Source organism: Salvelinus alpinus, chromosome 30 (assembly GCF_045679555.1).
Source record: "Salvelinus alpinus chromosome 30, SLU_Salpinus.1, whole genome shotgun sequence".
Lineage (NCBI taxonomy): Eukaryota > Metazoa > Chordata > Actinopteri > Salmoniformes > Salmonidae > Salvelinus > Salvelinus alpinus.
Window position 1 is genome coordinate 25,432,507 of NC_092115.1, and position 14,359 is coordinate 25,446,865.

The following is a 14,359-nucleotide window of genomic DNA, read 5'->3' on the forward strand; positions in this document are numbered from 1 at the left end:
CTACCTGTACGAAGAAATCCCTCAGCAACCTTGACCACCCCCTCCCATTCCCCTCCACCACTCTCCCCTACCCCCGTCCCCTCTCCCCCATCACCACACACAAAACCCTCAGTGTTCCCCCTGAGGCCAACTGGAGATGAAAGGCGGTGTGTTGAAGGGGCCAGAGGGGAGAAGATGAAATGTCTCTGATAATTGTGAGAGCATCTCAGCCTTCATTGCGGGGGCCCAATCAAAGGCCTTCGTTGTCTGGAACCTGTCTCTCGTGGGTGGCTGTGGGGTTTGGCAGGGGGTGGCTGAGGGTGACAGGGGGTGGCAGGTTCATGCTCCTGTGTATGTGGGGAGTGGCAGGCCAGGCAGTAGGTTAATATAACATAACATAACACTGCCCTGGCCTGGCCTGGTTAACTTGAACTCTGGACAGAAGATTAAGTTAGGTAAAGGTTTTGCAATTCAATGTTTTCTATTGTATTTAACATAGACTGAAAATAATACTTCAATTTTCGATGTTGTTTTACTAAAGTAAGTGTGAAAACATTATTATTATCATATACCTGTGTTAGTTGAGTTGAACAAGAACACAACTACTCCAACTACTCCGCGGTTAAGAGCGTTGATCCAGTAACCGAAAGGTAGTTGGTTCAAATCCCAGATCTGTCAATGAGCCCTTAACCCTAATTGCTCTTGTAAATTGCTCTGGATAAGAGCATCTGCTAAACGACTAAAATGTAAATGTATTCACAACTCCATCTCTTCGATCACATTAGTTTATTATCAAAACAGCTACTATTTAATTGATCATCAATCTGATTTCAAAGGGTGTTTTTTTAACCTACAGTAGGCTACTTCCACCATTGACAGCCTGATCAAACATGTGGCATGAACTGTCTCCTTGAAAAAACATTGTGTCTTGCTTCTTAGTGCCCCCATGTGGACAGTGATAGTAAATTCCAAGTTGGCTGAATAACGGAAATGTAATAGTGTGATAACTTCATACTAGGCATCAACACTGTGTGGGATGTGGGTGTGTGTGGGCAGCCAAATTGCTAACTTTTAATATCACCACAATAGCTGTGAAGCATTAGAAGGCAGCTAATGTAAATCAGTCACAACTTTGTGAGGGAGAGATTAGGGAGGTAACTTTGGCGCACTCCCACATGGAGGTTTTAGGTTTCTCTGGTGGCTTCGACTTAATGTCTCATTGCACACGTAGCGGATGACAGTAATCCTGAACATGAACACACACCGTAGCAGTCTCACCTCGCCTTGTTATTGAAAATACATCCCCGCTCTAAACCCACATAACGTCATTCTCCAATCTCTTAAGCATTCATGGATATGAAAGCAATTTATCGAAACTGTAATTATGGGATTAGCTAGGCAGAGAAGAGGACTCTGAAGACATTGACAACCACGCTAGCTAGGGTTTAGTAAAGACGCTGGCTTCTATGGGCTGCTTTTTCTCTTTACCTGTAATTACTCTGGAGAAGGGAAAACGATAAGAGTTTCTTTTTGCACTTGTTTGAAATAGTTGTTTCTTTTTTTGAGAGTTCGTATATCTGAAAAAGGTGATTGTTGAAATGAAAAACACCTGCACACCTGTGTAAAAGATAGTAAATTCAAGGTGATTAGCCGATATAACCATTCAATAACTGCCCCCGTAATATTAGGATAATGATAGGTGGTATATAGGAGAGATTGGCTGTTTGATCAGCTGATTGACCTGCCTTAACTGGTTCAAATGGCCCTTTCTGAAGGCGCCTCAAATTCGCGGTCAGACATCTCTGGCACCACCATGATCGGAAACAGAAAAGGACACAACACCATATGGAATATGTCAAACACTCTCCCTTCCCTTTTCTCCAAACAGAGATCCCCTGACTGACCAAATCCTTTTCCGATGAACCACCTTAGGTTGGATCGATGTTGTAAAAAGGCCATGGTGGAGAGCAGACCCTTAATTGAATGAGATGTACCAGGAGCGATATGCTGAGTGCCAGAGGAAGAGGAGGATGCTAGTAGGGGGAGGTAGGGTAGGGGGTCCAAGTCAAATTCCCACGTGAAGGTGTAAATTACCATTGGTACAGACAGGCAATGCAATAGAGCAATTACCGAACACAGCAGGGAAGGCCTGTCCTATTGATCGGTCTGTGGAGATGTTTGTAAACTAGCAATAATGGCCCCCACATTCTATACTCCCCCATCAGGACAAGCTTTGACCTCCAAAAGCAATTTCTATAGATCTGCCTTGACTTGGAGCCCCCACTTCCTGGGTCCAGAGCCACTCAGGCTCCAAGACTAGCCGTAACCCGACCCTCAGCCACAGCTCCTCTAATGCACCAGTTATGGATTGGTTGGGTGTCTGGCCTGCAACCTCTTGACATGCTGGGCAGGGGGGTAAATGATACAGGCTCTGTAACGTTCATTTAACCATATAGGCACATTTAATCTGGCCTCCTGCCCCCAAACCCCTCAGCCCCCACCTCCAGCCTAGCGGTCACTCCTTCTCCACTTTGACCCCCACACACTTCACACTCAGGGGGTGTTAAGCGTGTGTTTAGCCACTGGTCAATCCTAATCTGATTGACCCCATCCTGTCCTCTCCTTGCTTGTTGGGGTAAGATTGAGTGTTGATTTCCCATGGTCTTAGACTGACCATACCTCAGATTGCTATATACAGGCCCATAGCCAGTCAGTCAACCTCTCTCTGGGCAAGGCCCCAGTCATAAAACCCATGAGGAAAGAAGACTCAGGCTCACTGTGGGGTTGGTAAACACCTACAACCTACCAGGCAAATGGCACTGACCCTGTTCCCTATATAGTCTACTATATAGCCCATAGGGCTCTGGTCAAAAGTAGTGCACTATATAGGGAATAGGCTACCATTTAGATGCAAAAACCCTGACTTTGGGGCTCCATAACCTTCAGCAGGAGTACGAGGTGAAGTTCAACAGGAAGTTTTTTGGAACCCCTGCCTCCTTTCCAACTTATTTATCACTAGTTCATTAGCATCTGATAACACTTACATGAATTTTAGGGATTGTTTAGCTTTTTTCTGGATGTGCCTTTATTTACCTCGACATCAGAAAGGCAATATGTGTTGAATTCAAGGTTTGGCCATGGATCTAAGCGGCGGCAAGGAGAAAGTATTACTTTCAGTCATCATCTTGTAGTAATTTCACCAAATTACTGTAACAGGTTTCTGCTGAATGGGCAGTGTTCCTTGGCTGGATTGTTCTAGTTATGTTAACAAGCACACACACTTTCCCTTGCCTCAGCCTGCCTGCCTGCCGCACCATCTGGAGAGCACCCATAATTAGGGGGTTTGGGAGTTAGAAACACTTTAGAGTTAGTGGACACCTTTTGCCTCTAGATGGCAACGGAGGCTGCTATTTCCAGCAGTCTAATTTTGAATAACTTGATTCTAGAGGAATTGCTAATCATTGGCTTGGCTGTTGGGAAACATAGAAATTCTGATCATTCATCATGTCATATGAAACGTTCTCCTGGTTTAACTATACTGAACAAAAATATAAAGGCAACATGTAAAGTGTTGGTCCCATGTTTCATGAGCTGAAATAAAAGATTCCAGAATTTTCCATACGCACAAAAAGCTTATTTCTCTCAAATTTTGTGCACAAATTTGTTCACATCCCTGTTAGTGAGCATTTCTTCTTTGCCAAGATAATCCATCCACCTGACAGGTGTGGCATATCAAGAAGCTGATTAAACAGCATGATCATTACACAGGTGCACCTTGTGCTGGGGACAATAAAAGGCCACTCTAAAATGTGCAGCTTTGTCACACAACACATTGCCACAGATGTCTGAAGTTTTGAGGTAGAGTGCAATTGGCATGCTGACGGCAGGAATGTCCACCAGAGCTGTAGCCAGACAATTTAATGTTAATTTCTCTTCCATAAGCCACCGCCAGCGTCGTTTTAGAGAATTTGGCAGTACGTCCAACTGGCCTTATAACCGCAGACCACGTTTATGCCGTCGTGTGGGCGAGTGGTTTGATGTCAATGTTGTGAACAGAGTGCCCCATGGTGACGGTGGGGTTATGGTATGGGCAGGCATAAACTACAGACAACAAACAAAATTGCATTTTATTGATCGCAATTTGAATGCACAGATACCGTGATGAGATCCTGAGGCCCGTTGTCATTCATCCGCTGCCATCACCTCATGTTTCAGCATGATCATGCACGGCCGCATGTTGCAATGATCTGTACACAATTCCTGGATGCTGAAAATGTCCCAGTTCTTCCATGGCCTGCATACTCACCAGACATGTCACCCATTGAGCATGTTTGGGATGCTCTGGATCGACATGTACGACATGTCTTCCAGTTCCCGCCAATATCCAGCAACTTCACACAGCCATTGAAGAGGAGTAGGACATTCCACAGGCCACAATCAACAGCCTGATCAACTCTATGCGAAGGAGACATGTCACGCTGGATGAGGCAAATGGTCACGCCAGATACCGACTGGTTTTCTGATCCACGCCCCTAGCTTTTCTTGAAGGTATATGTAACCATATGCATATCTGTATTACCAATCATGTGAAATCCATAGATTAGGGCCTAATTTATTTCAATTAACTGGATTTCCTTATATGAACTATAACTCATGTAAAGCTTTGAAATTGTTGCTGATTGTGTTTAGATTTTTGTTCAGTATAGATGTTTTTAATGTTAATTCATATTCAGGACCTAAAGAGAGTAATGAGCAACGAGTACAGTGAGTGATGGGATCTGTGAAGAGGCAGCACACTTCTGATTTACAATCATTTAATTAATGTCAAATGTAGTTTACAAACGGGAAAGACACGTACCATTTTCAAGAATATACAAGACACAAATTATTTGACACAATCATCTTGTGCAATTTGTCATCTTTGGGGCAGGTTGAAATAAATCTCCAGTTGAAGGAACCACAAAGTGAGAGAAGACCTTAACCCTTAACAGTGTTGTGAAGCAGATTCACACAACTTGTCTTGACACACAAGTGCAGTAAGCTCAAACATCCTATTACGGGTTCAAAGGTGCCCCACACATACTGTTGCACAGCTCTAAGTGTTAATTTGCCTATGCATGGTTACCTGTACACGTGACTACAAAGTGAAACTAGAACACAAACCTATACACACACACGTACTGTATGAATGAACAGAGGTATTGGGGGGGAAAAAATCTGTGTAACAATGTAGAATTGTTCTACAGATCCTTTGAAGTTCTACGAGCCTGTGATCATCCCTTCTAACAGGTTGCTCCAGAACATTCCTTTTACAGGAACAATAATACTTTAAAGATGTTGTATACTGCTTTTATGAAAACAAATCTGCTGTATGTCTACATTGCAGCCATCCCTATGACTCAAATAATCCTTGTAAAATAGCATCTAAATCCACAATGTAGGGAGATGATCAAAGACAATCTTAGACCTAAAAAACCCCCCCCGCAATAAACACTAAACTGGAGACAGTTCTGAAAACGCTAGTCCGTGAAGAAAATGGATGTGAATGGAAACCAGAAGGTCTGGACTGAAATAAATATCCAACGCTTTGCATGTGATTAAAGCCATCATCTATGGTTCCCCTTCACTGAAAATGTAACATTTCTGTTCTGTACATGTGTTAATATACAGGGGTTAAAGCAACAAAATAATCCCATGACTGAAACTTCAGTCGATCTCAGATCGACTTTCTGGGGCCAATTAACCTCCCCTTTCATGTAAAAAAGTCATGACCATCATGCATTTAGGAAAAGAGGATAATTTCAGAATTTGACCAATTCCAGTCCTTTTCATTATTGGAGAAAAAATAAAGAAAAAAAGAATCTATGATGGAAATCCATCCCAGTGACAGGGAATTGAACCCTGTAATATATCTGTTGGCTTTCTGTTGGGGGTATGAATTCAGTCAGAAACCTTTCAATTCTTCTTTCTTTTTTGTCAGTTTACATTAATACAGACATCACAGGATACATTGTTTTACAACTACAAAGCACATCACCTTGCTGTGGAGAAGTGTTCAGTAACTGGGCTTGGGCAGTCATTGTGGGCTGGGACAACATGTCGGCCCACTGCGCCTTCCCTCACAGTTGGGAAGGACCTGCCTTGACGAGTTGCCAGGTTGGAAGCCTGGCTGGGTCACACAATGGAAGCAACACTCAAAAACATTTCTGGAGACGCATCTTATGAGGCTTTATCAGAGTGGAGGCCAAAACAGAAAACCTAAGTGATCAGTAATGTGATATAATCAACAGGTACGCTGGTCAACTGAGGACAAGCAGCGGAGGTGGAGGTTAACTCAACTGTGATCCCGGTTGTGATATAGAAAACAGCTGTTCATTTGACCGGCGTTGCAGTTACGTAACAATTTAAAGTCATCATTTCCCCTCGTCTAGGGTTAGAGCGATGTGAACCTTTCCATTAAAATATAAAATCAAAAAACATATACTCCTTGCTTTAGGTTTAAAACTTTGACAGCTTTTACTGTATAGTTGAAGAAAAAAATGTACACCATCTAAACCTTGAATTTCTAGTTGAGTAGTTTATTATTATTATTGTGACTTAAATCTATTCCTGTACAATGAAATACAACTTCAACCTCAAGACGACAACATCGGTTGAAAAATACAGAGGGCTTTCTTTTTCACATTGATTAAACATCACTCCCTACCCTTCCTCAAAACTCTAACTAAAAACTGGACTTTATTAATATATACTTTTGTGAGTTTGTGTGTGTGTGCGCGCGCGCATATGTGTGAATGTGTGTAAGCATGTGTGCACATATGTATACAAGTGTAAGCTCTATGTCATTTACACACAACACTGTAAACTAACATACACTATTATACATGTGCTTGCACTGATTCTTGGGATTTGGTTGACTTCACGATTTAACACCACAAAAGAAGAAGGGAAAAAAGAGTCTGAAAAGAAGAGGATCCTCTGGATGTTCTGAGGTTGTCAGTTTGGTAGAAAGCTCAGAGTTTATCGTTTTCCTTTCCCCCTTACCAGGCCTTCAAGCAGGGTGCGGCGACTGGCGGCCAGCTCAATATCTAGCATGGCTGTCCTAATGGCTTGAACCAAGATGGGCTTTCTACACACAGCGAGCAGTGATGGGGGGGAGTTACAGCACCACCTCCTCCCACCTGAACACACCTTTCAGCATGGTAAGACGATGGTGAGGCAAGCAAGTGAGGAGGGCTCCATGAGTAACACAACAGTATAAAGCTGGGTTGCCTGAGAGCTAAAGGATGAAAACACACAGAACCAGAAGTGTGAGCCAGGGTGGAGGGGATTTGACTGTGGAGTGGACCACTCACCACTAGAGGGCAGGCAGGTGGGTGGAGGAGCCAGAGAGGGGTGGTTGGTTTATTTGTCATTCTGAGAACACTCAGACATAATGGGCAACTGGGTTCGGTTCTGTTCCCAACCGGGTTGGTTGATCAATCAGTCAGTCCTCCCCTGATCGGAAGAGTCAATCAAGACATCAGTCTTGTCTCTTTAAGCTATGAGGGGGGGCTTCACAAACCCCAAAACACAAACGGTGAGAACAAATGGAAATAAAAAGAGGAAAACACGGAGGGGGGGGGGTTGGAGGGGGAGGCCGGTCAGGGCAGGCGTAGTCTTCTTCACAAGTAGACGCGCCTTAGATCTCCTGGCGATGTGATGGTGTTGCATTGTGGGCACAGTTTCTTATTTCCCTGTGGGAGAGAAAGAGAGAAAAAGGTCATTGTTTAGGTCACAATATGAGCAGTTAAAGGTTTGAGTAAAACAGAGAATGCTTGTCAAACAACCCTGGTGAAATGCGGTACTTAAACTGACTGACAGTACAGAAATAGTCCTGTAATAGATCAAAACAACCACATCAGTAAAGAACAGGTATAAAACCACATAAAAGAGTAGCTAACCAAACTATACTGGCATGCAGCCCACATCCAGCCACAGAGTGTAGAGACCTATGCATGCATCCCGCCAGTCAGACAGACAGCCTATAGTGGAGCACGTGAATCATTAAAGCCTGCTCATCATCCTGTTCCAGGACTCCTGCTCTGTTCTGTTCTGCTCTCTGAATCACTGCCATCTCCTATAAAGCCGTGTTGTGTGGGTGTAATTAAAAAGGCAGCGGGTGCAGAAGCTGAGAACAGGGCAAGGTAAGCTGTGTGGTCTCCTCGCGCTGTGCCAAAATAGGTGGTGGTGGTTAGAGAATGGTGGAAACCTGGTAAACAAGATTTACTAGGATTTACCATCCAAAACCACTCCCTTTTCCCGGGATAAATAACTGCAAGAAACCGGTAAATTATAATAAATGATTTATATGAACAGCATGGCGTGAAATGGAACTGTTAAATTATATGCGCTGTCTAAATCTGGATCTCAAGATGGAGCCCAGTTCACAATGCATGTAGACCTACAGTATCATCTCATCATGGTAACTGCTTTTCTTGTGACAGCTAGGCCTATGATACAGTAATATAAAGACAAAATGCGGGTCTAATTTACCCATCTCTATCTGTCTTTCTGGGGTCACCTTGTTTTTTTTAACAAGGCACACCTGTTAATTGAAATGCATTCCAGGTGACTACCTCGAAGCTGGTTGAGAGAATGCCAAGAGTGTGAAAGCTGTCAAGGCAAAGGGTGGCTACTTTGAAGAACCTCAAATATAAAATATATTTTGATTTGTTTAACACTTTTCTGGTTACTACATGATTCCATATGTGATATTTCATAGTGTTGATGTCTTCACTATTATTCTACAATGTAGAAAATAGTAAAAATAAAGAAAAACTCTGGAATTAGTAGGTGTGTCCAAACTTTTGACCTGTACTGTAGAAAATATTTTTTTTTTTGCTATACTTGTAACTATGTAGGCTGCATTTGCTGCACCAGAATCACATGTTCTCTTCTGCTTTATCATGGCTTGAACGATATGCGTAATTCTAGACCAAATAATACAATACTGTAATACAGTTCACACTCAAAAAGATCAGTCTACTGGAGCTAGTTTCATGTATTTACGATAGAAAGCATATAGCTAGCTACACCTATGGGCTTTTATCTAATTCTGTCGTGGGTAATGTGCAGTAGCCTATCATATACAGTGGGGAGAACAAGTATTTGATAACCTGCAAAATCGTCAGTGTTTCCTACTTACAAAGCATGTAGAGGTCTGTAATTTTTATCATAGGTACACTTCAACTGTGAGAGAAGGAATCTAAAACAAAAATCCAGAAAATCACATTGTATGATTTTTAAGTAATTAATTTGCATTTTATTGCATGACATAAGTATTTGATACATCAGAAAAGCAGAACATAATATTTGGTACAGAAACCTTAGTTTGTAATTACAGAGATCATACGTTTCCTGTAGTTCTTGACCAGGTTTGCACACACTGCAGCAGGGATTTTGGCCCACTCCTCCATACAGACCTTCTCCAGATCCTTCAGGTTTCGGGGCTGTCGCTGGGCAATACGGACTTTCGGCTCCCTCCAAAGATTTTCTATTGGGTTCAGGTCTGGAGACTGGCTAGGCCACTCCAGGACCTTGAGATGCTTCTTACGGAGCCACTCCTTAGTTGCCCTGGCTGTGTGTTTCGGGTCGTTGTCATGCTGGAAGACCAAGCCACGACCCATCTTCAATGCTCTTACTGAGGGAAGGAGGTTGTTGGTCAAGATCTCGCGATACATGGCCCCGTCCATCCTCCCCTCAATACGGTGCAGTCGTCCTGTCCCCTTTGCAGAAAAGCATCCCCAAAGAATGATGTTTCCACCTCCATGCTTCACGGTTGGGATGGTGTTCTTGGGGTTGTACTCATCCTTCTATTCCTCCAAACACGGCGAGTGGAGTTTAGAGCAAAAAGCTCTATTTTTGTCTCATCAGACCACATGACCTTCTCCCATTCCTCCTCTGGATCATCCAGATGGTCATTGGCAAACTTCAGACGGGCCAGGACATGCGCTGGCTTGAGCAGGGGGACCTTGCGTGCGCTGCAGGATTTTAATCCATGACGGCGTAGTGTGTTACTAATGGTTTTCTTTGAGACTGTGGTCCCAGCTCTCTTCAGGTCATTGACCAGGTCCTGCCGTGTAGTTCTGGGCTGATCCCTCACATTCCTCATGATCATTGATGCCCCACGAGGTGAGATCTTGCATGGAGCCCCAGACCGAGGGTGATTGACCGTCATCTTGAACTTCTTCCATTTTCTAATAATTGTGCCAACAGTTGTTGCCTTCTCACCAAGCTGCTTGCCTATTGTCCTGTAGCCCATCCCAGCCTTGTACAGGTCTACAATTTATCCCTGATGTCCTTACACAGCTCTCTGGTCTTGGCCATTGTGGAGAGGTTGGAGTCTGTTTGATTGAGTGTGTGGACAGGTGTCTTTTATACAGGTAACGAGTTCAAACAGGTGCAGTTAATACAGGTAATGAGTGGAGAACAGGAGGGCTTCTTAAATAAAAACTAACAGGTCTGTGAGAGCCGGAATTCTTACTGGTTGGTAGGTGATCAAATACTTATGTCATGCAATAAAATGCAAATTAATTACTTAAAAATCATACAATGTGATTTTCTGGATTTTTGTTTTAGATTCCGTCTCTCACAGTTGAAGTGTACCTATGATAAAAATGACAGACCTCTACATGCTTTGTAAGTAGGAAAACCTGCAAAATCGGCAGTGTATCAAATACTTGTTCTCCCCACTGTATGTATTGGATAACGGCACAATCATTTGAGCTTTTTTAGGCTTGGGCTCATTAACTGTCATTAATGTAGGGATCATAAAATGTATTTAATACATGACTCGTCAGGCTCAGGTAGCATCAGGTTTGAATTTTCAAGCTGATCAAAGCTCTAGTCAAATCCATATACACTGCTCAAAAAAATAAAGGGAACACTAAAATAATACATCCTAGATCTGAATGAATTAAATATTCTTATTAAATACTTTTTTCTTTACATAGTTGAATGTGCTGACAACAAAATCAAAAAATTATCAATGGAAATCAAATTTATCAACCCATGGAGGTCTGGATTTGGAGTCACACTCAAAATTAAAGTGGAAAACCACACTACAGGCTGATCCAACTTTGATGTAATGTCCTTAAAACAAGTCAAAATGAGGCTCAGTAGTGTGTGTGGCCTCCACGTGCCTGTAAAACCTCCCTACAACGCCTGGGCATGCTCCTGATGAGGTGGCGGATGGTCTCCTGAGGGATCTCCTCCCAGACCTGGACTAAAGCATCCGCCAACTCCTGGACAGTCTGTGGTGCAACGTGGCGTTGGTGGATGGAGCGAGACATGATGTCTCAGATGTGCTCAATTGGATTCAGGTCTGGGGAACGGGCGGGCCAGTCCATAGCATCAATGCCTTCCTCTTGCAGGAACTGCTGACACACTCCAGCCACATGAGGTCTAGCATTGTCTTGCATTAGGAGGAACCCAGGGCCAACCGCACCAGCATATGGTCTCACAAGGGGTCTGAGGGTCTCATCTCGGTATCTAATGGCAGTCAGGCTACCTCTGGCGAGCACATGGAGGGCTGTGCGGCCCCCCAAAGAAATGCCACCCCACACCATGACTGACCCACCGCAAAACCGGTCATGCTGGAGGATGTTGCAGGCAGCAGAACGTTCTCCACGGCGTCTCCAGACTCTGTCATGTCTGTCACGTGCTCAGTGTGAACCTGCTTTCATCTGTGAAGAGCACAGGGCGCCAGTGGCGAATTTGCCAATCTTGGTGTTCTCTGGCAAATGCCAAACGTCCTGCACGGTGTGGGGCTGTAAGCACAACCCCCACCTGTGGACGTCGGGCCCTCATACCACCCTCATGGAGTCTGTTTCTGACCGTTTGAGCAGACACATGCACATTTGTGGCCTGCTGGAGGTCATTTTGCAGGGCTCTGGCAGTGCTCCTCCTGCTCCTCCTTGCACAAAGGCGGAGGTAGCGGTCCTGCTGCTGGGTTGTTGCCCTCCTACGGCCTCCTCCACGTCTCCTGATGTACTGGCCTGTCTCCTGGTAGCGCCTCCATGCTCTGGACACTACGCTGACAGACACAGCAAACCTTCTTGCCACAGCTCGCATTGATGTGCCATCCTGGATGAGCTGCACTACCTGAGCCACTTGTGTGTGTTGTAGACTCCGTCTCATGCTACCACTAGAGTGAAAGCACCGCCAGCATTCAAAAGTGACCAAAACATCAGCCAGGAAGCATAGGAACTGAGAAGTGGTCTGTGGTCACCACCTGCAGAACCACTCCTTTATTGGGGGTGTCTTGCTAATTGCCTATAATTTCCACCTGTTGTCTATTCCATTTGCACAACAGCATGTGAACTTTATTGTCAATCAGTGTTGCTTCCTAAGTGGACAGTTTGATTTCACAGAAGTGTGATTGACTTGGAGTTACATTGTGTTGTTTAAGTGTTCCCTTTATTTTTTTGAGCAGTGTATATTAATATGCTTTATAATGCTTTTGAATGACACTTCCGGTTTTTGGCGGTAAACTGAAAAGTGATTTATTCTCGGGATGGAACATTTGTAACGGGAATATATTCAACCCTAGTGGTGGTGCCCTGTGTGGGTGGGGGAGAGAGACGGGTGTGGGCGTCTGCCGCGGCAGAGCTGCTACGCAACCTAACAATATGCAAAGTGCCAAGCATAGTCTCTACCTGAACACTCACTCTGCATCAGCCCTGGGTTCAAATATAATTTTCTTTCAAATGCTTTGAGAGTTTGATTGAGCCTGCCAAATTTCATCTAGCTGAATCTCTCACCCTACAAGGGCTGACACCAGCTCAAACACAAAAGACATGGGACATACCTGCTGTCACTGAACTCTCACGGGTCTCCTGTCACTGACCCATTAACAGGAAAGAGGAGTACGGGGAAAGTTACTGGAACCACACTGATGTGTGAGGAAGAGGTGTAGCCTACTACCTGTGTGTGTGCTCCGAGCATGAGTTAACTTCCAGCACACTGGGACCTGTGGATGTAGAGTGACAGCTACTAGCTGACTGACCTGAGATCTATCTGGAATGAACCCAGGTGATCTAGACTGACCTGAGATCTATCTGGAATGAACCCAGGTGATCTAGACTGACCTGAGATCTATCTGGAATGAACCCAGGTGATCTAGACTGACCTGAGATCTATCTGGAATGAACCCAGGTGATCTAGACTGACATGAGATCTATCTGGAATGAATGCAGAGGGCAAATCGTTTGAGTTACTGGACTAGGGGGCAGAGTTCATACACTGAGCCCTGACACACTCATGTGGGCTGGGTTTGCCCTGTGTGTGTGTGTGTATATGTAAGTACACAGTGTTACATCTTTCCTCGAGACAAGGGAGCATTCAGCTGTTGGCAAACAGTGGAGTCTCCATGCTGCCAGAACCAGGAATCAGGGGACCTGGACAACTCTCCCACCGAGAGTCAGGGGGCCTGGACAACTCTCCCACCGAGAGTCAGGGGGCCTGGACAACTCTCCCACCGAGAGTCAGGGGGCAGCTGGGGGGCCCGGGTAGCCCTGGACAGCTCTCTCCCCCTGGTGCAAAGAGGATTTGTGGCTCCCAACAGGTCTGCTCATGTGTAGACCAATGATGACCAGGCTAAGGAGAGGGGCGGAGGGGCCTTGAGTGGAGGTGGTCTCCGTAACAGTAACATGCACTCAGAGAAACTGTTAGGGAGTCTTGGACCAAGCCCAAACTGATAAGCTCTCTTGTTATGTCTTAACAGCCTTCAGGTTCATTTCAAAAGTGAATAAAGATCGCTCTGAACTTAAATTAGTGCCTAACCACCTTGCAGACAGACAGACGAGCTACCATACCGTATCGTCTTTGTATATTGTTGTACACCTCACCCAGACTGCTTGAATTTCCACTAAGAACCCCCCCCCCCCCCCCCCCCTCCTCCACCCTGGCTCCAATGAGAACCAGGTTCTCCATCTCTCCCCTCTTTACACAAAGAAATTACGGCCTTTCTTGCATTTCTTCATATAAAATAAAGGAGTTACCTGATCTTAATGAGCCTGGTGTACGGTGTGGGCTTCTCACATTGCACACCAGCTGCCGGGCTCTATTAAATCCCCCCAAAAATGCCCGACGGTAACTAGATTACATGCATTTACTTTGATCAAGACGCGGGGAGCCCTGCCGCGCAATGCTTTTATTGCTGTCTTCGGGCAACATTTTAATACCCACATTAGGAACAAGCTGCTGCAGCAGGCACACATTTCTTAACCAACCCTCCGTGTTCCCCTTCTCAGCCCTTCTTCCTCCACCGCCTTTGTCTTTCACACACAGGGCTTTGTGATAATAAAAAAAACACAGCAGCGGATTTAATATATTGTAT

The 14,359-nt window shown here is 44.6% G+C and overlaps 1 protein-coding gene across 9 annotated transcripts in view; it reads right to left on the reverse strand.

Moving 5' to 3' along the window:
- Window positions 1-4,776: 4,776 nt before the first annotated feature.
- LOC139559721 (E3 ubiquitin-protein ligase RNF220-like) overlaps window positions 4,777-14,359 on the reverse strand; it is a 193,491-nt gene continuing 183,908 nt past the window's right edge. For all 9 annotated transcript variants that reach the window (XM_071375967.1, XM_071375966.1, XM_071375970.1 and 6 more), the window contains one exon: window positions 4,777-7,715. In XM_071375967.1, coding sequence (XP_071232068.1) covers window positions 7,644-7,715 — 72 coding nt within the window. In that variant the 3' untranslated portion in view covers window positions 4,777-7,643. The remainder of the gene's footprint in view (window positions 7,716-14,359) is intronic.